At 31.7% G+C, this 25,296-nt stretch overlaps 2 protein-coding genes across 3 annotated transcripts; one reads left to right on the top strand and one right to left on the bottom strand.

Annotated features, from left to right (window-relative positions):
• The first annotated feature begins 3,350 nt into the window (after positions 1-3,350).
• LOC106756670 (putative DUF21 domain-containing protein At1g03270) lies at positions 3,351-9,887 on the top strand. Of its 2 annotated transcripts, XM_022779071.1 has the most exons (14): positions 3,351-3,388; positions 3,471-3,747; positions 3,828-3,904; positions 4,847-4,930; positions 5,026-5,139; positions 5,531-5,614; positions 5,787-5,858; positions 6,425-6,492; positions 7,522-7,609; positions 7,700-7,773; positions 7,851-8,220; positions 8,390-8,436; positions 8,558-8,654; positions 9,159-9,887. In XM_022779071.1, the coding sequence occupies exons 2-14, from the start codon at positions 3,513-3,515 to the stop codon at positions 9,165-9,167; spliced, it is 1,419 nt and encodes a 472-aa protein (XP_022634792.1). In that variant the 5' UTR covers positions 3,351-3,388; positions 3,471-3,512; the 3' UTR covers positions 9,168-9,887. The 2 variants fall into 2 exon arrangements, with proteins under 2 accessions (XP_022634792.1, XP_022634791.1); XM_022779070.1 differs by lacking the exon at positions 3,351-3,388 and having other exon boundaries at positions 3,420-3,747.
• Positions 9,888-17,482: 7,595 nt separating this feature from the next.
• On the bottom strand, positions 17,483-21,189 carry LOC106756688 (probable glutathione peroxidase 5). The gene is made up of 6 exons (XM_022779069.1): positions 20,944-21,189; positions 20,758-20,834; positions 20,562-20,623; positions 20,284-20,402; positions 17,950-18,117; positions 17,483-17,780 (listed from the first exon to the last, which is right to left on the bottom strand). Exons 1-6 carry the CDS (start codon positions 20,995-20,997, stop codon positions 17,748-17,750), a joined length of 513 nt encoding a protein of 170 aa, XP_022634790.1. The 5' UTR covers positions 20,998-21,189; the 3' UTR covers positions 17,483-17,747.
• Positions 21,190-25,296: the final 4,107 nt, after the last annotated feature.

Genomic DNA, 25,296 nt, shown 5'->3' with positions numbered 1-25,296 from the left:
ATTTATCTTTGTATTTATTTTGCTTTCCAATTCTTATGTTTATATATACAATACAATAAAGTTATGGAGATTATATAAAGATTATTTCTATTCAAAGTAGAAGTAATCTAATACAAACTTAGTATTGTCAGACACAATTAAACAATATTATGTTTAAACAACCAAAATTGTGATTTGTAGACATTTTGGTTTTTTTTATGCAAGTAAAAGTTCATTAAGAGTAGTATAAATAATTGAATATATGAAAGGTTAACTTTTCTTATATTTAAGGTTTATAGAAGTAACCTTTTTGAGATACTAATTTGATTGTTGTGTCACTTCATAAGTACCATGCTCCCAAAAACTAAGAAGGCTAGGTACCAAAAAGATAAGATAGCGAAAACATCATAGATCAAGAATACAAGATATCAAGAAGGCCCAAAAACTCCCACCTAAAGACCATCCTATAGAAAAGAATATGAAAGAGATGTTCGCAACCACAAAAGAGGTCATCCTAGAGAAGAGAGAAAACAGTCGACCATAGAGAGAAAAGACAATGTCAAAAAGGAAAGGAACATGCTCTTAAAAGGTGTTATTAACATTATATTAGGAAGATTTTCAACATAAGGAACATCAAACTGTACTAGGAAGAAACACCTGATGATATTTGATCTTTTAATGCCATAACCTGAAGGACCAAGTGAAGTATGTTGATCATCATCTTCACAGATGAAGACTTTCAAGCCATTAACCTTGGTAAAGACAATCCCTTGGTGTTGAACTCGCCAATTTTGTAGTGGTGAAAATGTTGGTGGACTAAGGTAGCTTGGTTGACATATTATATTGGAAAACTTTCTAGCGATTAGGTTTGTCAAGAGAAATATATATGCTTTACAATGATCGAATTGTTATATTGGATTCTCGAAAGAGCAAGTAAAAACCAAAGGTGACAAGTTTGACGAAAGAAGCATAAGATATAAAACTGTCGAAGTACGATATGTGATTGCTTATGCTAACACCTCATACAACGTCTTGTTAGGAGAACCTTCGGTCAACAAGCTTAGAAGATAACATTAACTCCACATTTGATCATGAAATTTATGTCATAGTAGGAGAAATTGTTACCATTCATGTTGAAAAGAAGACGACATAAGAATGTTACATCATTAACTTAAAGATAAAATCCACACCAACTAAACCAAATCGACGTTGACATAATGAATAATGAATTATTGTTACGATTAACCTAAAATCATGAGTGAATGATAACATGAAAACAAAACCTAAGAAAAACATTCCTATTAGAAAAAAAAAGATTAGAACACAATTGGGAGAAAGTTAGAAAATGGATAATAGGAAAATCATAAGGGAAGTGTTAAAAAAAAATTGAAACGTAAGGATTTGACAATCTTTTATTAGAAATCATAATGTTATTTAAATTTGTAATTAAAACAATTTGATGGTAAAATATGGTGGTGATAAAAAATTCAAAGTTAAAACCAAATTATTGAGTAATAAAAAAATGTGATGAGATTAGACTTCCTCTTAGTCTTTCATTAAATTAACAAGGTATGCATTTGATTTTTACACTGAAAATATCAAATCACTCAAGCACTCATCATTTTGCAAATGCTTGAACTTTTGATTTATATCCTCCTTTCCATCAAAGAACACAATAAGCGTTAAGAATACACTTTTGCCCCTTGACTAAGGAAACCTAACCCACCTAATGCCTTTAAACTTTTATTGAGAAAGCGTGGGTGGGCCAAATACTACCCTTCGATATATTCTATAATAAAAATAAGAAAGCAAAAGTTTATTCATTTCATTATAAAAACAATTAGTTTATTTTATTCAAGTAATACTACCAACCTTGTCTTTCGTGACATTATTTTATTACACATTTTTATATTTATTTGATATATAATATAAAAGTAAAATAATTATAAAAATATAAATTTTTGTATTTTTTAAAAAAATAAAAATAAAAATAAAAAATTTATCTGTCAAAAAGTGTATCTTTTTGTTTGGTCCCATGCTATAGACTTTATCGTTAAGTTACAAAATATAATATTATTTTATTCAACTACTACAACACTCGTCATTTAATATATTATATAAAACCACATTTGAATGTGATAGTTAAAATCAAGGCCGGATCCCTCAATTTTTTTTTTATATTTATATAAATTAATATATAATTTAAATTAATCTTTTTAAACTTTAACATGTTTTATATATTTTATATTTTTCATTTTTTTTATATATTTATATACCCTAAAAATATTTGTTGAAAATCCATCACAGTGATAAAAATTATCATATTTTTTTTTTATTTGAAAACAATTTCGATACAAATAACGTGCCTGTAAATATAATTATCTTCACTATACTAAAATGTAATACAATGTATTTAATTGTTGTAATTTGAATACAAAATTATTTCAACTTCTTCATAATCTCATAATTTAATTATTATATTTTTCATAAAATCAAAATTACTACTAAAAGAATATAATAATAGATAGTCACCAATACTTTCATTCATAATTCATATTTAAAAAGTTTATATTATCCATAATATCTATTTTAACAAAAGGTTGATGGTCGTGGTTTTCATGTAAGGATGATTTTTATAAGAAATAGATAATTATACATATATTGAAGAAAATGTAGCACTAGAAAAATTATTAATATCAAAATATATTTGAGATAATTTTTTATTCTTATGTTTTTTTCTTTTTAATAAAGTCTATTTATAAAACAATATACATTAAGATTTAAAAAAAAAATTCTACATTAGGTAATTTCTATTAATTATAGATTTTAAAAAGGAAAAAAATTAGAAGTACAATCTAATCTATACATAGCATTAGATGTTAGTGATGCATCAAACTATGTGATATGATAAGTCGTTATACAAATCTACACCACATAAATAAAATGTTTTCCTCCTATATATAACTTATCCACATCCAAAAGAGAAATTACACACTTTTTGTCAATCAACATTAAATATTAATTGTTTCTTGTCTTCTACATCAAGTTATCAAATCCTTCTCAATACCTAATGAAGACTTTTGAGCATAACGTTTTTGAGAAAGACATGGAATCCATTGCAAAGTGTGGTATTCTAGACTTTTTCATCTACAACGATAACATCTATCTTCACTAAAAGACATGAAATATTTTCTCTGTCTATTTATTTTGGGTAAGTTAATGCAGGGACTCCATTTAGCACAAAAAAAAAAAAAAGAGTTGAACGAAAACGGGCTACTCTAACAGAATCCACAATAAATTAGGCCTGGGCCCAACACAATAAAAACGTACCTAAGTTACAGTGACCACCGATACCGACACATTCTATTTAAGTAACAAATGACACGATCAAAACGATGTAGAATGGCAGGTACATTTATATTTTCTTAAATATTATTATTATTATTAATATCCTCGTGATGGTGCGTATGTTTTTGTTTTGTTTCTTCGAGGTTGTTACTTAGTTTGCTTTCCTGAAGTGTAAGCAACAGAGTATGTTGCATGAGCAGAGGATGGGTCTGATGGAGTTCCGACCAGGGAATTTCGTCTACGATGCTGAGGATATTCCATTTGGGACTGTCTGGTGGTTCATTTATGCTGGAATTTCTTGCTTGCTTGTTCTCTTTGCTGGGATTATGTCTGGTCTCACTCTTGGATTAATGTCTCTGGGTCTCGTTGACCTTGAGATTCTCCAGCAGAGTGGTTCCTCCACCGAGAAGAAACAAGCTGGTACCACCTTACCTAACATTCTCAACCAAACCTCCTTCTTCTCTTGTTTCTCTCTTTGACCTTTTCGTTCACACTTGCAGCTGCTATTTTGCCGGTTGTTCAGAAGCAGCATCAGTTGCTTGTCACCTTGCTCCTTTGTAACGCCTGTGCCATGGAGGTATTTTTAAACTTCGTTTTGGGAATTCTAATCCTTGATCAAATGGGTTTGCTTTCTTTGTAAAAATAATTGCTATCTGATTACCCTGCATAATTGGTTTCTTATTGATCAACGGAAGTAAATATGTTCGTATGGTAAATTTTTTTATCCTCGTTGTTTTCTTGAAGAAATTGTATTGCCTGATCATTTTCATTGTTGGCCATTTCTTGAGAGGGTTTAATTTAATAGTTCAATTCAATCAACCAACCAGCCAACCAACCTACCAACCAACCAACAATTGTCTATTCTTTCAATAATCAAAAAGGCAAAAAGGTACATGATATAGTACGGTACCTTGAATTTAGAAATCGGACATGTTTTGCTGGCTTGATTTCCTCATTGGAGAATTCTAGGGATTTCATTTTGCACTTCAGTTTGGTGTTCAAAGTGGTACACCCACACTGCTTGTTAATTACTTAAGGGTTATTATTTAAAGAAGATGGTAACTTTTCTACAAAATCATTTCTTGTTTAACTGAGTCAAGGTCATCATATTTATCTGTACAGCTCTTACAAAAATACAATGCTAATTAAGTGAGAACTTAGGCTGAAGAAATTGAGAGAAATCTCTGTTCTGAGTTTTTGGATCAGTTTTAGAATAAACCTATAATTAATTTGAAAAATCCTGAAAAATCTTGACGTTCTCAAAGAATTGTAAATGTATGCTCAATGAACAAGTTTATACTGTAGTCAAGTTGAAATTGATGGCTCCTTTATTTCCCCTTGGTCAACAAGAATGATGATCCCAAAAGAGAAAAGAGCTAAAAAAGCCAATTATAACAGATGTCACAGAACCAATAATTTATGTTAACATTGCTTTTAGGTAGCTGATGTTATAACAACTAATGATTATTTGTGGGTCCTTCATTTCGTGTTTTCCTTTCCTGCCGTTTTGATTTTGCAGGCACTTCCAATTTACCTTGACAAAATTTTTCATCCGTTTGTAGCAGTACTGTTATCTGTGACTTTTGTTCTCGCTTTTGGAGAGGTACAATATTTTTCCAATCCAGATGTCGGGCATCATACACTAGTATTTAAGCAGAAAATTACACTGAGTGTTGTTGCAATGTCACTTTGGAATAGGTTATCCCACAAGCTATATGCACGAGATATGGGCTCTATGTTGGTGCTAATTTTGTGGGACTCGTACGTGTTCTGATGATCATCTGTTATCCTATTGCTTTTCCTATTGGAAAGGTAAGGCCTATGCTTGTCTAAATTATAATTTTAACTGAAGAAATTATATGCAAATCATATCATTCTCCAACCCCCAATATGCTGTAAAGGTGATACACAACTTCACCTACCCATTACAATATTGCTTCTTGTTTTTATGACTCTGATTATGTAGCGATATGCTCAAATATATTTTTCTTTCAGTTATCCCAATTACTAGTAACCTTATGCCCTATAGTGAAAGGGCTTCTGACAATTTGGATCAGGTTATCTAAGGTTGAACCATTCAGTAGTCATATTAAGCTGTTTTAATTTTTTTCTCTGAAGACATATGCGACATTGTTCGTAATTGCGGACATTTTTATTCAAAATGAATTGTGGCTTTTGTAGATCTTTACATTTATGCTTCCAGGTTCTGGATGTTTTACTTGGTCATAGTCATGCATTATTTAGACGAGCACAGTTGAAAGCCCTTGTCTCAATCCATAGCCAAGAGGTATAATCTGTTTGAATTATGACCATTTTGTATAGCTTTTTAATTTATTACTGTTTTAAAAAACAACTTTGATACATTTTATAAAGGAATGCTGACTATTTCTCTATGATGAATTTTCTATTTCTTCAATTACTTCTGTTTCCCCTGACTTCTCTTTCTTTTACCATTGAAGGCTGGTAAAGGAGGTGAACTCACTCATGACGAGGCAACAATTATCAGCGGAGCATTAGATCTCACGGAGAAGGTAGCTACTGTTGGCTTGGAGAAAGGCATTCTGATAGTTCTATCTCTTGCCACTATATGTTACAAAGAATTTGACAGTTGTCATTTCTTTAAAGACTCCCTACATCAGAATATATGAATGACGTGAAATTTGCTCCTGATATATTTGGAAAAGTAAAAATATACGTGCCAATGAGACAATTTATGCCCCTAAATGTATGATATTTTGGCTCTGTGTTTAAAGCTGTAGAATAAGACTATCATGAGTGCCTAAGTTAGGAGAGCATGTTTTTCTGGCAAAGAAGTAACTGTCATATGATTTTTCGAATTTCAAATCTACATTTGTATGTATGGTCCTTGCTTCATCATCCATGCCAGTTCCTTTGCTTAGCAACATGTTCTGAAAAGCTATAGCTGGGTTCTCTTTATTGTTTTACGGTAATAATCCCAGTAATAGTAGTCTATGGATATGTTAATTTACCCACTCTTTCAGGACAACCCTCTGTTTCAGTTTCAAGATAAATTCAAACCCAGATATATCTATTATATTGGCTTGATTTTATAAAACATTTCTACATCATTATGCAGACTGCCGAGGAGGCCATGACACCAATTGAATCTACATTTTCCTTGGATGTGGCTTCCAAATTGGACTGGTGCGTTTTTTTCTATTGGCTTTTCTGGTCAGATCATGTAGCAATCTCAGAAGGCATAGTTATTTGTAACCAAATTATTGTGGAATGTGGACTACTTGATGTCACTTACCTGACACAGTTTTACCTCACTTTATCGGTCTATTATTAACCTGAACTTGTGTATTGTATGCGTGAATATTTTTCTCATTCTTTTTATTTTCCCATGATTTACATTGAAGTGGCAGAGCATGTAAATCAATGAATGATTTTGTAAAAGCAAGATATGTTGCAGCACTCCAGTACGGACAGAAATTTATCTGTTGTCTGGAATATGTGCTGTGGCATTTCTGTGTTATTAACTAATTACTACGCATACACTCTTATAGAGAGAACAGAATGTAATTTACTGCTAATGCCAATGGCTGTGTTTGAATTGATGAAAAGGGGTGGTATGAAGTGAAAGGAAATGAAATGATATTTTGTTCCATTGTTTCGTTGTTTAAAATAGGATGGAACAAAATGAACTTCATCAAATGCATTGCACTACATTTCATTTCACCCTAGGTTCCTTTTTTAATTTTTAATTTCCCTTCCATTTTGAATGTAGGCATTGACTAATTATTTTATATACTATATATTAAATTGGAAAAAGGTTTGTATTACTTAATTGATAATAATTAGTACTTCAGATATTCAGTTAATTCCTGCGCTTAATTATCAAGTGCTATATTTATCACTTGATTTTCTTATGCATATGATATATATTTGTATTTCATAAATGCATTGCTGATTCTGGGATATCACATTCCTTATTTCTTTGGACTGATTAAAAAAGGGTATCCTTTTAGTAGAGTAGTTAATGTGGGGTTAGTTTTCAATTGAAAGTCAGGTTAACTTCTAGTGAACCGTTTTTTGAGTAAGTTAAGGTAATTTATTTTTTGAACAACATTCCCAAAAATAAGGGAGAAAGGTCATCTAGTTACCTTTACTTTGTTATTTGACCTACATATATTTTGAGCTGAAGATTTTTTTTTTTCTGCTTAATCACAGGGAAGCAATTGGGAAAATTCTTTCACGAGGCCATAGTCGTGTTCCTGTATACAGTGGAAACCCCAAAAATATAATTGGACTCTTACTAGTGAGTTTTTACACACAGTGATTCAGAAATGCTTGAAAAATGTTTTTCTAGAACTAACTGCTAACAACATTTTACCACTCTATTTGCTAGGTGAAGAACCTTCTTACTGTAAGAGCTGAAACAGAGACCCCGGTCAGTGCTGTTTCCATCCGGAGAATTCCAAGGTTTGACCAACGGTGACCTTATACTTCGTCTATCTAACTCATTCATTCTACTAAACTGTTGTTCATTACTAATCCAGAGTTCCAGCAGATATGCCTCTATATGATATCCTCAACGAGTTTCAAAAAGGAAGCAGTCATATGGCAGCTGTAGTCAAGGTTACACGAGAGACAAAGTACCCTCTGGCAACTGGTAACATTGAGAAATCCAAGGATGAAGAAGTCATAAAGCAGAGTTCTCAACTAACTATGCCATTACTAGCCAGGTTTTACGAGAAATCAGAAAAGGTTGTCAATATTGACAAACTCTCTAAGCATGCTGCAGAACAACAATTTCAGAAGGATGTCACAGCAACAAATGGTTCCCACCACTCTCTTGACAATGTTGACGATGGGGATGAAGTTATTGGCATCATTACCTTGGAAGACGTGTTTGAAGAACTCCTTCAGGTAGCCTCCACTTGCACTAATCACAGCTCGGTCATTCACTTTTGCTATTGTTCCTTTAAGATTACCTTAGTTACATGGGATTGTTGTGCATTATTGGTGCTTCAAAAAGAAAGTATAATTTGTTTTCCTTAGAATAAAGAAATTTTTCTAATAATTTTCATCCTTGCAGGAAGAAATTGTGGACGAGACTGATGTGTATATTGATGTACATAGAAGGTGATATAAACTTTCTAGCTTGTTTTTCTTCATCTCTATTTCCCATTGCTTTTTTTTTTTTTTTTTTTTTTTTAAGTGGAAACTGAATATAAGAATAAGGAATGCATGATGAATTTGGCAGAATACGTGTGGCTGCTGTAGCAGCTGCTACATCTGTGGCACGGGTTCCTTCTGGCCGAAAGTTGGCAGGTCAAAAGCCTGTAGCAATTCAGAATCAGGTTTATGGTTTCTATCTCTCTAAACTTTAGGTTGGAATGGAAAGATGACAGTTTTGGACTATTTCTACTAAAAGTTTGGTAGAACTTTGAAAGAATTAATATTTTTTAAAATAACGTAAAAAATGGCTTTGCATTTGGAAATGGTATTTTAAAAGTGAGTTTAAATAATTTTTTAAAAGTAAATATATCCATGCTTATAAAAAATGTAGCAAGTCTCAGATGAAATTAATCCTACAAATTTTAAAAGATATAACGTCATCCGAATACAAAATTAAAAGTGAGCCTACTACGAAGTCAGTTTTCTAGCCTCTCATGCCAATCTTGAGAAAAAATTTACTTTCCATGCCAAGTCATTTCAAGATATTTTGATGAAAGATCATTGAAAATACACTTGAAACTTTTATGCTAGATGCTTCCATTGATACAGTTCAGGTTACAGTTATAGCACTATTATATGATGTAATATTTAGATATGTTGTATTGAAATAACGTTGCTTTTCATAGGGGAATTGAGCGATCAAGAGAAAGTTGGAAGAAGTTTGTGAAGCATGATTTAAATTAAAGAAGAATATCATTTGAAGATCTTTTGAATCAGACCACCCTTCCTGTATATAGTTGTGGCCATTGGTGTGTTTGATGGTATAACACAGGAAGGAGATGTTGGTCATACATTTTATTTTTGGAAGTCTTTTTATGGACATGTAGGTCCAATAGTATCTAAGAAAATATTATCTTTTCTTAGCAATTTTGTATAATTAATTGTTAGGAATAATCATAGTGTAACTCTAAGTTCCACATGAAAAAGTTATATAACATATAACAGATTCATAAACCCAATGTCTTGGGGTTTTGTGATAAAAGTGATGTTAATTCTTATGCCAGTTTGGCTCATGTCACACACATATAATTTCTCTTCTAAAGGAATCTTCTCAGAGAGAAAAAAGTCATCATTAATAACACTTCTGGCCTGTCATATGGCTGGGTTCCTTTCATGCTGAGCTGAAATTGGTGCATCTAATTAATTTTCTGTATGACTTCATTGCTGCTGTATTGTCTGTGACTAAGGTTTTGTTGTTGGAGCCGAATATAGTATGACAAAGATGATGATTATGGTGGGAAAAGAAAATTAGGATATGAAAAATGGTTGTTTCTCTTAAGAGACATATACCAGTATCTTGGCTTTGGCTGTCTCTTGGTTTATTAGAAGAAAATTGTTATGTCGCTTTCTGTTCACGTGAACTGTTCTATACATCATTCAGCCACTTGGATACCTTTCAAATCCTTTTCTCTGCATAGAGCAATTCCTCTTATATTTATTCATTCAAGTGTTTTGAGTTTGGAGTTATTCAATTGAGTAATGGAGAAATTAGACACTCTTTCAAAAGAGACATTGGAGATATTAGACAACAGTAAATAGTAAACAAATTTATATAAGATATCATATTAACACTCTTAAAACAATTTATTTATTAATCTTTTTACTTATATCTTATTTATTTCTTCTAACTAATATAGTTCTTATTACTCACCTTAAATTGGGGTGTGGTTGGTCGAGTGCAGTGCTAAGATTGCGACCAAACACGATGTTGTCTTCTTTTAGACGAAAAATGTCTGACAATAAAAAGGGTTTCGATTCAATTCAATACTCAACTTCCTTACACTGTGCAAGATTTTGTTCTACATTTTAACGGTACACACGTCACCACGCATCTCGTTAGAATCATAGCCTAAAAATTTATATTCTTTATTTCTTTTTATTTTATTTCAAGTTCAGCATGTGATTGCCTTTTGCCACTTTTTCTGTGTGGATGTAAATAACTTGCACCACAAATTATTCTTCATATATATATATGCATTGAAATATATAAGAATGGGAATTCTGCTCAAATTGTACTATAAATTAGGAATTTCTTTAATTTTTAAAATTATGATACTGTGACTCTTTGGTATGTTAAATCAATATCATTGAATTCTCAAATTATCATGAAACCATTACTGTTTATTTGTTAATAATTTAGTTGCTAATTTAATAAAAAGTAGTTATTATGATATGTTTTTAAAAATTAAAAGACTATATTAACATGTTATAAACAGTAAAATAAAATAGTAAATTGAGTCTTAAAAAGATATTACGTGGTTATGATGAATTGAATATAATTATACGTGAGCCAGGCGTAGACTTAAATATAATTATCGTATTATTTATAAGAAATATTATATTATTTTAGGACAATGATATTTTGATAATTTTTTTTTAACAATTTTTTAACAACAGGACACCTGTCATTATTTTATTGGTCTGTTTGAATTTATGTTTAAAAAAATATTTGAAACGGATCAATCATAGATTGTCACGTATGCGTTATCAAAAAGTTATAAAAAAAAGTTTTAAAAAGACTTTTTCCATTATTTTATGTTACTGAAAGATGATTCATTATTTTGGAAATTTACTTTTTCAAGTTAATGAAGAGTTTTTACAATACATTATTTTCTCAATATCAATTTCAGACATTAACTATATCCAACAACTCAAAAAATTAAAGTAGACAACAGGTAGAACTACTTCTATATACTGTCAACATTCTATCTTTCATCATTATTGAATCCATCCTATCATGCAACTTTTGCTATCACCCAATTCAAGTTTAACATTCATTTATGCTTAACAAACAAATTGAAAATAGAAAAAAATATCTAATGCATTAATACAATGAAATATAATGTCATGATATTACTTTCAAGATAATAAAATTATACATCTAATCCATATTTATTTCATTTTCTCTCTAATATTACTTATAACTCTTTAAGAAATGAAATATTTAATATAGTGAGATTATAAATCGTTCACCTTATATTTTTTAATTGAATGTAATATCATTTATAGATTTTTTTCTATATTGTTTCATTTTATTTTTTAATTAATATAATACTTGAATTAATATTATAGTTTTAATACAAGAAAATGTGAATTTTATTTTACAAATCGATTTTGTAAAATTTAGATAGATTTAAATTTTACTGATAATAAAATTAAGAATTAAAATCTATTTTAATAAAGTTTGTTTGTTGTTTATTAAATCTATTGATCATTTATTAATATCTAATTTTATTTTTAAAATATATCTATATATATATATATATAGATATTTAAACCAAGTTACAATTGAATTATGCAAAATTGAGTGTTAAATTTAACAAAGGAATAAAATTGATGAAAGTAAAAAAGAATGTAAGTGAAAACATGATTTATTGTCACACTCAACGACGGAAAGCACTAGAATCACTTAAAATCTAAAACAACAAAAAAAAGGCAACACAATGAGAGAAAAATTTAAAAGGATTATAATATAGAATAAATTTTGAAATAATAAAGTAATTACTAAACACTACTGCAAATAAAATGGGAGATCTTACCTTCTAAAATCTGACTCTGCTCAAAAGAAGCTAGATGTATACATTAAATTATTCAGATAGGGATTAGTTTATATAAAGGAAGCCATGTCCAACACTCTGTTTCCCAGAAACATTAGTGGATCATAAATCCATAACGTTATAGCGTCGAAATTGATAAAACCAAAATGCTACTAAAGACAAATTAAAAAGTGATTGTCATGTCAAAACTATAATCAATGGCGGATTTTACAATCACTTCACCTTAGAATCATTGACTCCTTTTCTTCATACATATTCTAATTTACACATTAATCACTACGTACGCCCTGCTTCATTCTTCTACTTTCACCAAAAACATGGAGAATTCATGAGCAAAATTTGGAAACCATAGTCTGTAACAAGATGAAATTACTCATGCCAGCACAAGAGTAACACAGTGCATCTCCAAATGATGTAAAGCCTGGTCCTCTGTTGGCGAATGTAGTTGGAACAGCGCCCCCAAGGTCGAAGCTTTGAAGCCCTGAGCGATGAGAACATGGCAGAAGTTGCTGTCATTGAAACTTGGGAAGGTGGGTGTTGAAGTTGAAGACGAGGGTGTGGTCCCAATGGCGAGAATTTAAGCATGAATATATATATATATATATATATATATATATAAATAGGGAAAGGGGTTGAAAGGTTGAAGATATGAGTGAAGGAAATATGTGGTTGATTGCATATTGTGGCCCGTGGGTATGGAAATAGGAGATGTCCCACTGTCCACCTAAGATATCTAAGTGACACCTATGACCTTGTCTCCTTATCGCCAAACCCTTTTGAGAAGGACTTCTCATCCACTTCTGCTAAGTAAGACTCTTCCTTGTCCGTCTCCATAATAACTTTTTTGCAAAGCTTTTTTAACAACTTTCTTATAATGCATACGGGACAGTTTATAATTGGTCTGTTTTAAATATTTTTTAAAATATAAATTCAAATAGACCGATAAAATAATAACACATGTACCGTTGTCAAAAAAGTTGTCAAAATATCATGATCCTAACTTTTCTACCACACTCTTTCTATATTTATCTTCTTCCTTCCATTAATTCAGATGTCCTCACACACTTATCATTTCTCTATTTCTGTGTTACAACTGTTCATCAACTTTCTTATTCATAATTCCACCTTCTCATCATTCATGGAATATCTCTTTCTCAATATCTTTTCCATTTCTGGTATCAAAATCTAAGACCGTATTCGATGAAAGGACTCAGATATGTTATGCAGATGAAAATTACGTATATTATTGAGAGGATTTGATGAGTTTAATTGATAGCAGAGTGACTTTTGAGAAACTGTTTCTTCATCTGTCACATGATTCAATGGGTTGCAATTAGCAGGAAATTTGATGTTTAAGAGTTATTTATCTTTCATGTATATGTATTGTTAGGCTATATTTTCTCTTACTTTCATACATTAATAATATGAGTTATTATTAAACCTGTTGTTTTAGGATTGATGGAATTGGATAAATACATAGGTAAAACAATGCATGAGTTTTTTTTTCTCTAATTTATAATAAACAATTTTTTTTTGTCTAAATTACATTAAAAAATATTTGTACCATAACATTTTATGAAAGTTGTATAAATCATTATTCCTATATATGTAAAGACAATATTATAACTTATTATGAAACTTCATTTGCTCACATTATAAAAACATTCTATACATATCCTTTATTAAAAAAGCTATTTTATATTTCTTTCATAAAATACTAAATATTTTATAATTTAATTTAAAAATAAAACATTTTTTATAATAATTTAAAGATTAAAAATATATTTAACTCGTTAAAAATACATATAAACAACAATTACCGAAAGATAAATATACTGATAGTTATAGGCAATTTCACAAATATATATGTCCAATATCCAAAATTCAAATTAGTTAGAAATCTCATGTTTGAAAATAAATATATAATGGGTTAACTTATTATATTATTAATTAAGTCTTTGTAAGATAGTATTAAATTTAAATTTTAATATATTGTTATCTTTTACGGAATTGTTTCTAGTCTAATATCTTCTAATTTTTATATCTCAGTTTTTGGTTATTTAAAAATAAAATAGAAATAGAAGAATATGGTGCCCATGAGTCGTGAGCTAAAGATCTTTAGGTAAATAATTAAGAGTCTTTTGTAATGTTACGAAAAAGAAAAAAAAAAACAAAAAATGTTTAGCAACTATATAATATTATGAAACGACAATAGAACTTTTTTTAGTATTCAAGATATTTACACCGGCAAATAATGTTGCATGTACATCAGAACCTTTAAATTTCAACTTTTTAATATTTCAAAAACAACAAAAGATTATTGCAAAACTTTATCTTATAATTATTGTTAAAAAGAAAAATTGAAAAGAATGGAGGAGCTTCATCAATTATATTCGAAAGTATAAAACAGATAAAATTGATTAAGTAAAAAGATCTCCGTGATATTTAATGTTTCTTCATGTATTCTTTTATTTATAGTATTTATCTCTCACTTTACATTTTTTTTAATCTTTTATTTCTTCCATGTCTTCCATGGCAAGTGTATGTCATTTATTTCTTATGTTGTTTGATTCTCTGTTTCTCAATTAATGGGAAAGGATTCTAAAATTGGGTGATCATCATATCTTTTTTATCTAAAACTTCAACAACCAAAAATCTAGGTCAAATACAAGTTTTCAAGTGCGCATATTTGAATTCATTTGGAAACAAGTATTATAATTTTTAATTCAATCGTTATTTTTTTATATATTTCATGATTTTTTTTCTATGACTTCTTAGTTTTGAGTTGGCATTGCTAATATGAGTATAGTGAATATAGCTTTTCTTTCCATGTGTTAGTGTATTTTATAAAATATCATTATTATTTTGTTTAGGTATTTTTTTAAATGAATAAATTTTGGATTATTAGGTCTCAAAATACAATTGAATACTTAATTAATTTTGATAGTACGTAGGTTATTGTTCCTTAAAAAAACAGTGTAATGTTATTGTTGTAAATTTTGATAGTAAAACATTTGATTATCGTAATGCAATAGCTTAAACGAATATATAATATAAAAATGAAAAGAAGTGTGACAGCAACTGAAACCTAAGCATTTCTCCGACAAACCAACAATTATTGTGTTTGAAGAATTCTTTTTGTCCCTTCAATATTCTACAACCTCTGCCTTTAGACTTACATCAAAACATAACATATTTTGTTTTATTCAATTTTCTTTTCTTATTTCTCAATGCCCTAAAAACCTTACATTGTATAGAAAATTCATCTTATACTATATCCCTACTTTTGTACTAAGATATAGTATACTTAAGAGATTGAAAACTTTGATAAGTTCATTTTATTAAAATTCTTTTTTTAGCATCGTTATTTCTCATTTATCTTCCCTCGCTAGTTTTTATCTTCACTTGTTTAATTTTTCATGTCATTCAACCATAGTGTCTTGATTATGTCGGAGAGATTATAGAAAATAAATTCAAAAAGAAAAGGAAGTAAATATTTGTAATTGCTACATTAAAATAGGTAAGAAAAAGAAGGACTTTTTTAAAAGTTGCATAACATGATTGATTTGACAAGATAAGAATAAAATTAAACAACTAAACCCCACGATTTTTCAAAACTATTTTTTTCTGTTTTCTCTTCACATTAAACGCATATATTAATTTATTAATTTATTTGTATCGTTAAGTTCAGTCAAACAAAGAAGCCATAAATAGAATTTGATTAATTTCTTTTATCGAATTTTTCATATTTTTCTTAAATATGATTTTAGGTTTTACTCTCCAAAATTAAAACTTGTTTATATTTTAAATTTTAATATATTTTAGTCATTAAATTTTAAAAATAAATAAGTATTTAATAAGTATTTAAGTTTAATCAAAGGGTATAAAAAGTTTGAGTACTAGGTTAAAATATTTATGATATGTTAAGTTAATGCATTTGAGATAGAATAATTATATTTATTTCTTTGTAGCTTGAAACATAAATAAATTTTAATTGAAGTCAAAATTAAAAGCTAAAAGTATATTTAATTTTTCCTTTTTACATTCCAAATATAAAATATACATAAATGGATAGAGTGTAAGTTAAAGAGAGTAGATGTGAGAAATAAAGATGAACATAGTAGATGGTTGAAAAGAAGAAACTTATAGAGTGAATGAAGTAATGGTGTATATATCATGTAGAACAAACAAAGTGAGAAAAAAAAAAATCTTAAGAAGACATGAATGTGTGGAGGGAGGAAGAGAAGCTTGGACAGAGAGAAACCAATGATAATGCAACAAATATCGATCGATCGTTGAATGTGACTGTGAGAAGACACATGCATTCTGATTTCCACACGAGGCCAGAATATAAGTAAGAATCATCATTCATCAAATCTACTTATTCATATGCATGCCCACAGTACACTCCACAGTCACGTGTACCGTGTCCCTGCATGTCACACCCAAAACCTTGTCACTGTCAAAACAGCTTGACATCATCACCTCCAACCTTTCATTTCAACCCTTCTTTTCATCTCACCTCCTGTTTTATCGCAGGTCCCACATCGATTTCTGCATTTGTTCATGGGCTTGGTGAAGTTAGTAATTTTGGTGGTGCTGGAAACAATAACCTATGATTTATAGCGTTCAGTCCAGTACAATGTAAGGTGGGCTTATGTTCTCACTATTCCTTTCTTCACCTCATATTTTATAGGTGCGCTTATTATTATAATTCAAGAAAGAAAATTATCTCTTAAAATTTTACACTTTCTGGAAAATATGTATTTTGGATGATATCCGAAATATGTTTTCTAAGAATATCTCCTCCAGAAACATGTGTTTCAGATTTTTTTTTAATATATCCTAAAAAGTTTAAATATTTAAAATTGTATTGTAAATTTGACTACAAAACCTTGCTAGAGTGAGTTAAAGAAATAGTTATTTTGATGAATATGACTGAAACTATTAAAATAGAATATATAGATATAATAGCTTGAGTTCTCATTAACAAGGTATGAAATGATTGAGTGATTGTCATAATGGTCACATGGTTCAGGTGCAGTCATTGGAAATTATTTAGGGAGGTTTATCTGAATGGGATTTTATCATAGAAGATAAGATGCTAGGGGCCCATTTTTCATTTCATTTTTACTTTTCTTTTTAGTATCCTATAAAATCCATGTAAGATTCATTCATTATTAGTGTTCAATATATGGCTCACGTGAAATGCACCAAATAATAGTGTTCATTATTAACATCTCTCTTTCAATACTTACCTTCCCATAATGGAGTCTACACCAGAAAGAAAATTATAATTGATAAAGAGAATATATGGAAATTTCTTTGTCAAATAACTCCAGAGTCCAAGTCAAGAATTATTTGATCCCGTTATCAAAATCTGGGAAGACTAGTTAGCCTGCACTTGCAATCTTCATTCATTACAACCCAAAGAGAAATCATTTTTAGGTCACAATCATCAAAACAAACTCCTCAAACTAATGTTCATTAATCAATTTAAGTAATGATTTACATCATAAAACCAAAACAGAATTCTAAAGCCCTAGACATGAAATATATAAGAAATCAACACTAGAAGAAACATCTACAAATATACATTCCTTATGTTTTGATCATCTTCAACAAGAGAGCACCAATTTGAAGTGATTGTAGAGTCTTTCAAGCCTCCCCCAATGCCCTCTTGATGTCGTTCTGTAAAGGCAAACGAGAATAGTTTCAAGTTTCAAGAGCCACACTTATCAACATTTTTCACACAAAATATCATTGCATATTCTTAGAGTGCCCTGTGAGATTGCATAATCTTACATGAGAGAGAGAGAGAGAGAGAGAGAGAGAGAGAGAGAAAGAGAGAGAGAAGTACTTCAATGGACAGCGGTGAGGTGGTTGGACCATAACGCTTTAGGACTTTCCCTTCCTTGTCAACCAGAAACTTGGTGAAATTCCACTTTATCCTAGAACCCAAAAATCCTGATTTATTTGCTTTAAGGAATTTGTAGACAGGTGCTGTATTAGGTCCATTGACACGTATCTGCAAATAAAAAGGAATTTAATATATGTAGCTAACAACATGATGCTAAATAATGGAATTTACAGCCATATGTAGTAATTAATATAGCAATAGCAAATATGCATAACTCACCAAGAAACAAGTCAACAATAATTAGCTAAATCTAGACTGTAACAGTATTACTAAATTCTCATTTGTAAACATAACCACAATGCCAACATGCTTTTCATTTGGCATCTATCAAGCCTTCATTGCTTTCAAAAACTAAATTCCAAGTCTCAACACAAGAACAGATTTTCCTATCTCTTTTCCTTCACCAATACATTTTATAAGGCTCATATGACAGTACTTAGTATTAACCATTTTCTAATATAAACAAAGAATTTAAGAGCAAGACACAAAATTGGAGGATAAGAAATCCTCAGGGGAAAAATTGTTAACAGATAAGGGTTAAAAGAGATAAAGAAGGCCAAAAAAGAAAATATCACAAACCATGTAACAAAATATGTTAATCTCTCTGAAGATCCAAGGTACACAATCCCCTGAAAAGATCTTTAGCAGAACACCACAAGGAAACTAAACAATATACTCAATCCCTAATAAGCTCAAAAAACCCTCCCCTGAAAATTCTAGCATTTATTTCCAGCCATGTACACCAATGGACTGCAAACAGTACAGTGCCAAAGCTTTTTGGCACAGCCTTGCCTTCATTTAATAGAAGAAAACTGTAACTCTGGACCTGTTCCTCATGGTTCCAGACCAACACTTTGATGTTAAATGACATGATTTCCAAATAACAGTACAATTCAGATAAGTAAAAAATATAGCACATTGTCTCAATGTTCATTTGGATTTTATTTCAAGTCAAGTCTTACCTACCATAAGGTATATGGAACTTACAACATCCCTATTTTAATGAGACATTGAGCGACAGGAAAACAAGAACTGGGGCTTGACTTTCTGAGACACTGTCAAATCCTACCTATTATTAGAAGTGCAGTGTATTTCTACTTTGGCACAAAATGACTCCACAAACATGATTAATATCCCATCAAAGCCCAAACCATTATATATATGACATTTATCTAACCAACATTTAGATCCGACTCTACGTAAATTTTTCTGGTTTATCCCAACATTTCCCACTATTCCAATTATTGCCGAACAGTTTTTGAAAATGATGTGATCGATTTCTCCTCTTTTGCAATTAGTTTTGCTACAACATCGGTTGCTGTAACTAATTGTCTACCCTTTCCAAGCATATTATTAATACTTTTACTTTTAACTTTTTTGGTTCCTTATCCTTTTCTTGACATCTTCCTAGTGTTCGTGTGAATTGATGCAGACCATGTCTAAGACAAACATATAACAGGCACGGCGACTAATCAGTAATTCTGAGTTCAGGCAGATTGCAAATCGTAGATTTATTTCTAATCCAGATACCTTTTTGTTATTTTCCTTTTAACCCTTAACCCTGATCATATATTTAGCTTCAGTGTAGTAACCCTTCAAACTTCCATCGGAAAACATACCAAGGAAATACTGTCATCGCTTCAATCTGCACTACTCATGGCACTGCATTAAGCAAAGTATGGCAACAATACCTCCCTCTGCCAAAAGTGCCAAAAGTTTACCAATGTAGTCCGTGTTGCCAACTTGTCATAGTAGCATTTGCATGCTCAAATCCCAATCATGTCTCTCAGCCAACAGCAAAATATTTATCTCATTGTTTCGTTACTTAGCTAATACCATTAAGCAATCCTTTACATGAAACTCCACAGCAGCAGCTCACGTCTCAAGAACTCAGAATAATTTAGAGTTGCCTATTGGCAACCTCTATCACACACCTTTTCACTCCATTAACCAAATTATTCGTATGTTCTCCAGGCCTAATAAATAATAAAAATGACACAGAACTAGATGTCTAGATCACAGTTTTAACTTTTAAAGGATCCTAAGTTGTATTCAGTGGACTCAAGCAATAGGGCTTGTTATTCCTTCCCGTTTGAAAAATACTAATGACTACCAACTTAAAGCTACTGCACCGATCGGCATTTGATTACAAAATAAAATTAGAACAGCAAACCAAAAAATCAATTTATCGTCTTTCTATTCCAACATCTAGGGCACAAAATCAAGCATTAGATCATCCAGATGCCTTACACAGACAACCAGCATCATACATACCTTTCCAAAAATGGGATACTCGGCCTTGTACCTTGTACAGGCAAATTGCTCTGCCTCCAGGCTATTCCCCGGCTCTTGCTTCAAAAACTGGTTGCATGGAAATGCCAGTATCTCAAGACCTGAGATCAACCAACAAAACACTCTAAAATATGATCAGTTAAAGATATTCCTTTCAAGCCCTTCAATCTGACCAATTTCAAAAGTGATTGGTCACTGAAAATACACAAATTTAGGATCCAAGAACATGCAAGCCCAACAACTAAACCAAAAAACAGCACCTTTGTCTTTGTATCTGCTGTAAAGCTCAGTTAACTGGGTGTAATTGGAATTCGTAAATCCACTGTAATTCACACCCACAGAGTTAATCAGTTAACCCAGGAGCAACAAAAGGAAAAAGAGAAAGAAAGATCGAATTTTTATAACAAACACAGAAAATTGAGTTAGAAAAAAGAGGGTGCAAAAAAAAAAAAATACCATTTTGAAGCAACGTTAACTACAAGCAGAACCTTCCCCTTGTAGGTGGTGAGGTTCACGTCTCTTCCCTTGGGATCCTGTGCCAACCATGAACCATATAATAAGAGATTTCTATAATTGTTTCCAAAATGAAATAATAAAAAAATAAGGGTTTTCTGATGTTGAGATTCTGAGTATCGCCTCTACCTTGACCGAGAATTCATGGATGGAATTTTCCGAGACTGATTCCGCAGCACCCATTTCTGAAAAATTCACAATTTTCTCTATCTCTTAGCTTTCTTAATTTAGACGGTACACTCTGTATATGCTAATATTTGGGTTTACCAATTTGTACTCTCTTTAACTCTTTCACTTCAGATTTCATTCATTAGGTTAACTGTCCTCCAGCATTGGCAGCTGGACCACTTTTGCGTTTTCCCACATTCAACGGTTTCTAATTCATTGCTAACTTCACCGTTATCAATTTTTTTCCTTTTTTCTTTTTTTTTTTTTCTAACTGTCATCTTCTTACTTTAGAAACTATAAGTTAATTTATATCAATTTTCCCACATTCATTAAATAATATATAAGTTAATTAAAAATGGATGAAAAGAAAAGGAGTAGAATTGTTATGTTTTCTTGAAACTAATATTTAAATCTTTACAGTTTCTCTTTATCATCTCAGATTATACAATATTATTTAAAAAGAGAAGTTACTTAAAAACCGTTCATTTATAGAAGTAAAGTAACAGACCATTTATTCATGATGGTCACTTTTCACAAGATAAACCTGTAAAGTTCTTACATATTAAATTATAACACGGCCTTCTAATTCTAGGTGAAGAAAAGCCTGAAATTTTTTTTATATGGTAAATGGTTAGTCATAATTACACTTCTTTAAACTGATCTTCAATTCTTAATTTTGAGACGAAAAAGAAAACAAAAAACAAATTTGACTCTTTTACTATAGTTAGACCATTCAAATGAATTTTAAAATGATTTTAATAATCTAATCATTAAAATTAATATCTAAGCGTTTATATGGTTGAAAAGATAAATATATAAAAGAAAATGTTTTATTTGTCATTATCGTAAAAAAATATGGTGGTGTCTGTTAAATCTCAAGATAAAAATGACTCTAAATGTGCTCTGTGAGAGAATGTCTTTTATTAATGCAGAGGAGTTGACTTATATAAGCCTTACATGACAGGAAAAGCAAACTGCAACAGAGCCACTATCTTAATGACTATTAAACTGCAGTAAAAATCTTAACTATCTCCTAAATAATAGGACAATCTAACAGCTCTTTAATACTAGAGCTTTATTAACTGACACACGTAAATTAACTGACACACGTAAACAATAAATTGACTAACATTCCCTCCCTAAGCTACNTGCCTCGTCTGATGCATTTAGCTTACTTNAGTGGCTTTCACAACTCCAAGCATGCTTCGAATCCTTTCAAATTGATCNAGTTTTAGAGGTTTGGTCATAATGTCTGCTACCTGTTCATTTGAACTGCAGTATACTAGGCTGACTACTTGATCATTCACCAAGTCTCTGAGAAAGTGGAATCTTACTTCAATATGTTTGCTTCTTCCATGGAAAACAAGATGTTTTGACAGTTGGATAGTAGAGTTGTTGTCACATAATATTTTGGTATCCTTCTTTTCTTTCGAACCTAGGTATTCTAAGATTCTTCTGAGCTAGATACATTGACATGCACAGAGAGCTGCAGCAATATATTCGGCCTCCGTAGTGGACAAACTTACAACAGGTTGCTTTTTTGAAGCCCATGAGACAGCTGCAGACCCAATTATGAATACTGAGCCAGATGTGCTTCTTCTATCATCTAAATCTCCTGCATAATCACTGTCAGTGTATGCTATGAGACCACTTTTACCTTCCTTTTTATAAAATAAGCCATGCTCGGTGGTTCCCTTAAGATACCTTAAGAACCTTTTGGTTGCTACCCAATGTGACTCTTTTGGGTTAGCCATGAACCTGCTTATCAGATTTACTCCAAGCATCAAATCTGGTTGAGTTATTGTCAAGTACATGAGACTTCCAATTACTTGTCTGAATTTAGTTGCATCTACTGCAACACCATTTTCATCCTTTGAAAGCATGCTACCTGGAACAATGAGATTCCTTACAAGATTACTATCTGCCATGTTGAATTTGGCTAGAACCTCACGGGCATATCTTTTTTGACAAATAAAAATCCCAGCATTACTTTGGATGACTTCTACTCCGAGAAAGTATCTCATTTTTCCCAAATCAGTCATGTCAAATTCCAACATCATTGAACTTTTGAATTCCTCACACATGTTCCTACTATTCCCAGTAAAGATTAAATCATCAACATAAAGGCTAACTATTAAAATATTACCATTATCCTTTTTGGTGAATAATGTGTGTTCATTGGAGCATCTTTCAAATTGTTCCTTTGCAAAATAGGCTTCAATTTTGCTATACCATGCTCTTGGTGCTTGTTTAAGCCCATATAATGCTTTCTTTAACATGTATACTTGATCTTCTTTTCCTTTCTTGATGAAACCTGCAGGCTGTTGGACAAATACTTCTTCTTGAAGGTCACCGTGTAGGAATGCGCTTTTTACGTCCAATTGAAACACTTCCCATGCACTTTGAGCTGCCAAAGCTAATAGTACCCTCACAATATCAAGTCTAGCTACCGGTGCAAATACCTCTGTGTAATCTATTCCATATTTTTGGGCATAACCTTTGGCCACTAATCTGGCCTTATGCTTTTCAATATTGCCACTTTCGTTGAATTTTGTCTTAAAAATCCATTTAACTCCAATTGGTGTAACACCTTTTGGAAGATCAATAAGCTCCCAAGTGTTGTTCCTTTCAATTGCTGCCATCTCTGTATCCATTGCCTCCCTCCACTGCTTGCTTTTACATGCTTCTTCAAAGGAATGTGGATCATCAGCGTCAGTTGCTATCATTGCCATGAAGTTTTCTTCTTCGGTTTCTGCTGATAGATTGGTTTCAAAATCAGCCATCCATGCAGGTTGTTTCCGTAATCTTGTTGTGCTTCTTTCACTTGTCCTTGTTGCCCTNCCTTCAACTTGATTATCTGNTGTTTCATGTTGTACACNGTCTGCATCTTCTTGTTCTGCCTCGGGTTCTGTGTCTTCTTGTTCTACCTCGCTTTCCTTGTCTTCCCAATCAAGGATCTTTGCGTTATCTTTTTCTACATGTTCGTGCCAATTCCAGCTTTTCTCTTCTTCAAATACTACATTTCTACTCACAATGACTTTCTTTGAGATGGGGTCATATAGTCTGTAGGCTTTGGACTCATCACTTACACCCAAGAAGATACATTTTTGNCTTTTGTTGTCTAGCTTACTTCTTTTCTGATCTGGAATATGAGTGTGTGCTACACAGCCAAATATTCGAAAGTAGTCAACACATGGCTTTATGCCGCTCCAGGCTTCTTCTGGAGTATGCTCCTCTACTGCAGAAGTTGGACTTCTGTTTTGAACATGTACACACCACCGAACTGCCTCGGGCCAGAAAGATTTTGGAACCTGCTTCTCGTGTAACACTGCTCGTACAGCGTTCATGATGGTTCAATTTTTGCGTTCGGCAACTCCGTTTTGTTAGGGAGTGTAGGCAGCCGTCAATTGCCTGGAGATACCTTGATCAGTGCAGAATTCAGCAAACTCCTTAGAGGTGAATTCACCACCTCTGTCTGTTCTTAAGCACGAAATGAAGGTACCCACTTCCTTTTCAACCCCAATCTTGAAGCTTTTGAAGACATTGAAGCTTTTGGACTTTTCGTGTAGAAAATAAACCCAAACTTTTCGTGAGTAATCATCAATGAAGGTTAGAATATACCTTTTATTACTGTGTGAGGGCGGTGTGATGGGACCGCAAATGTCTGCATGGATTAACTGAAGCTTCCTTGAGGCCCTCCACTTGCTTTGCTTTGATATGGAATCTCGCTGTTGTTTACCAACAAGACAAGTAGTGCAAATCGTTTTGGCGAACTTCAGAGAGGGGAGTCCAAGCACCATTTGTTTGCTTGCAAGAATGCTTAACCCTTTAAAATTAAGGTGCCCGAAGCGACTATGCCATAGTTGAGTTTCCTTTTCAATATCTTCATTAGCTTGGAAGCACATGGGGTGTAGTGATGCTGTTACATAGAACATCCTATTNCCTTTCATGTTAGTGTGCAAAATTAAGCCTTTATCTGGGTGGAATATCTTNCACGTGCCATTTTGAATTAGAATGGCTAAACCCTTCTCTTGAAGTTGCCCTAGGCTTAGAAGATTTGTCTTAAGCTCAGGAACAAGATAGACGTCTGATATTACATGGGAGATGCCATCAATTTGTATTCGAACGTTTTCTTTTGCAACCACGACCATTGTGGTGTCAATTCCTAATTTAACAGTTTTGTTAAATCCTTCTTCTATGTCTGCAAACCAATGTTTGTTTCCAGTCATATGATTACTGCACCCCGAGTCCAGAAACCAATCCTCTTCTTGTACAGTTTGTGGTGACTCTTCATACGCCACTAACAGAACCTCT

Source organism: Vigna radiata, chromosome 3 (genome assembly GCF_000741045.1).
Source record: "Vigna radiata var. radiata cultivar VC1973A chromosome 3, Vradiata_ver6, whole genome shotgun sequence".
NCBI classification, from domain to species: domain Eukaryota; kingdom Viridiplantae; phylum Streptophyta; class Magnoliopsida; order Fabales; family Fabaceae; genus Vigna; species Vigna radiata.
This window is presented reverse-complemented; position numbering and strand designations above follow the sequence as displayed.

Coding starts and splice junctions, on each gene's coding strand:
- LOC106756670 (XM_022779071.1), top strand. CDS start 3,513: ATGTTGCATGAGCAGAGGATGGGTCTGATGGAGTTCCGACCAGGGAAT. Junction 4,931..5,025: donor TTGTTCTCGCTTTTGGAGAG/GTACAATATTTT, acceptor ACTTTGGAATAG/GTTATCCCACAAGCTATATG. Junction 7,610..7,699: donor ATATAATTGGACTCTTACTA/GTGAGTTTTTAC, acceptor TCTATTTGCTAG/GTGAAGAACCTTCTTACTGT.
- LOC106756688 (XM_022779069.1), bottom strand. CDS start 20,997: ATGGGTGCTGCGGAATCAGTCTCGGAAAATTCCATCCATGAATTCTCG. Junction 20,403..20,561: donor CAGCAGATACAAAGACAAAG/GTGCTGTTTTTT, acceptor GGTTGATCTCAG/GTCTTGAGATACTGGCATTT. Junction 18,118..20,283: donor AGTATCCCATTTTTGGAAAG/GTATGTATGATG, acceptor TTTTATTTGCAG/ATACGTGTCAATGGACCTAA.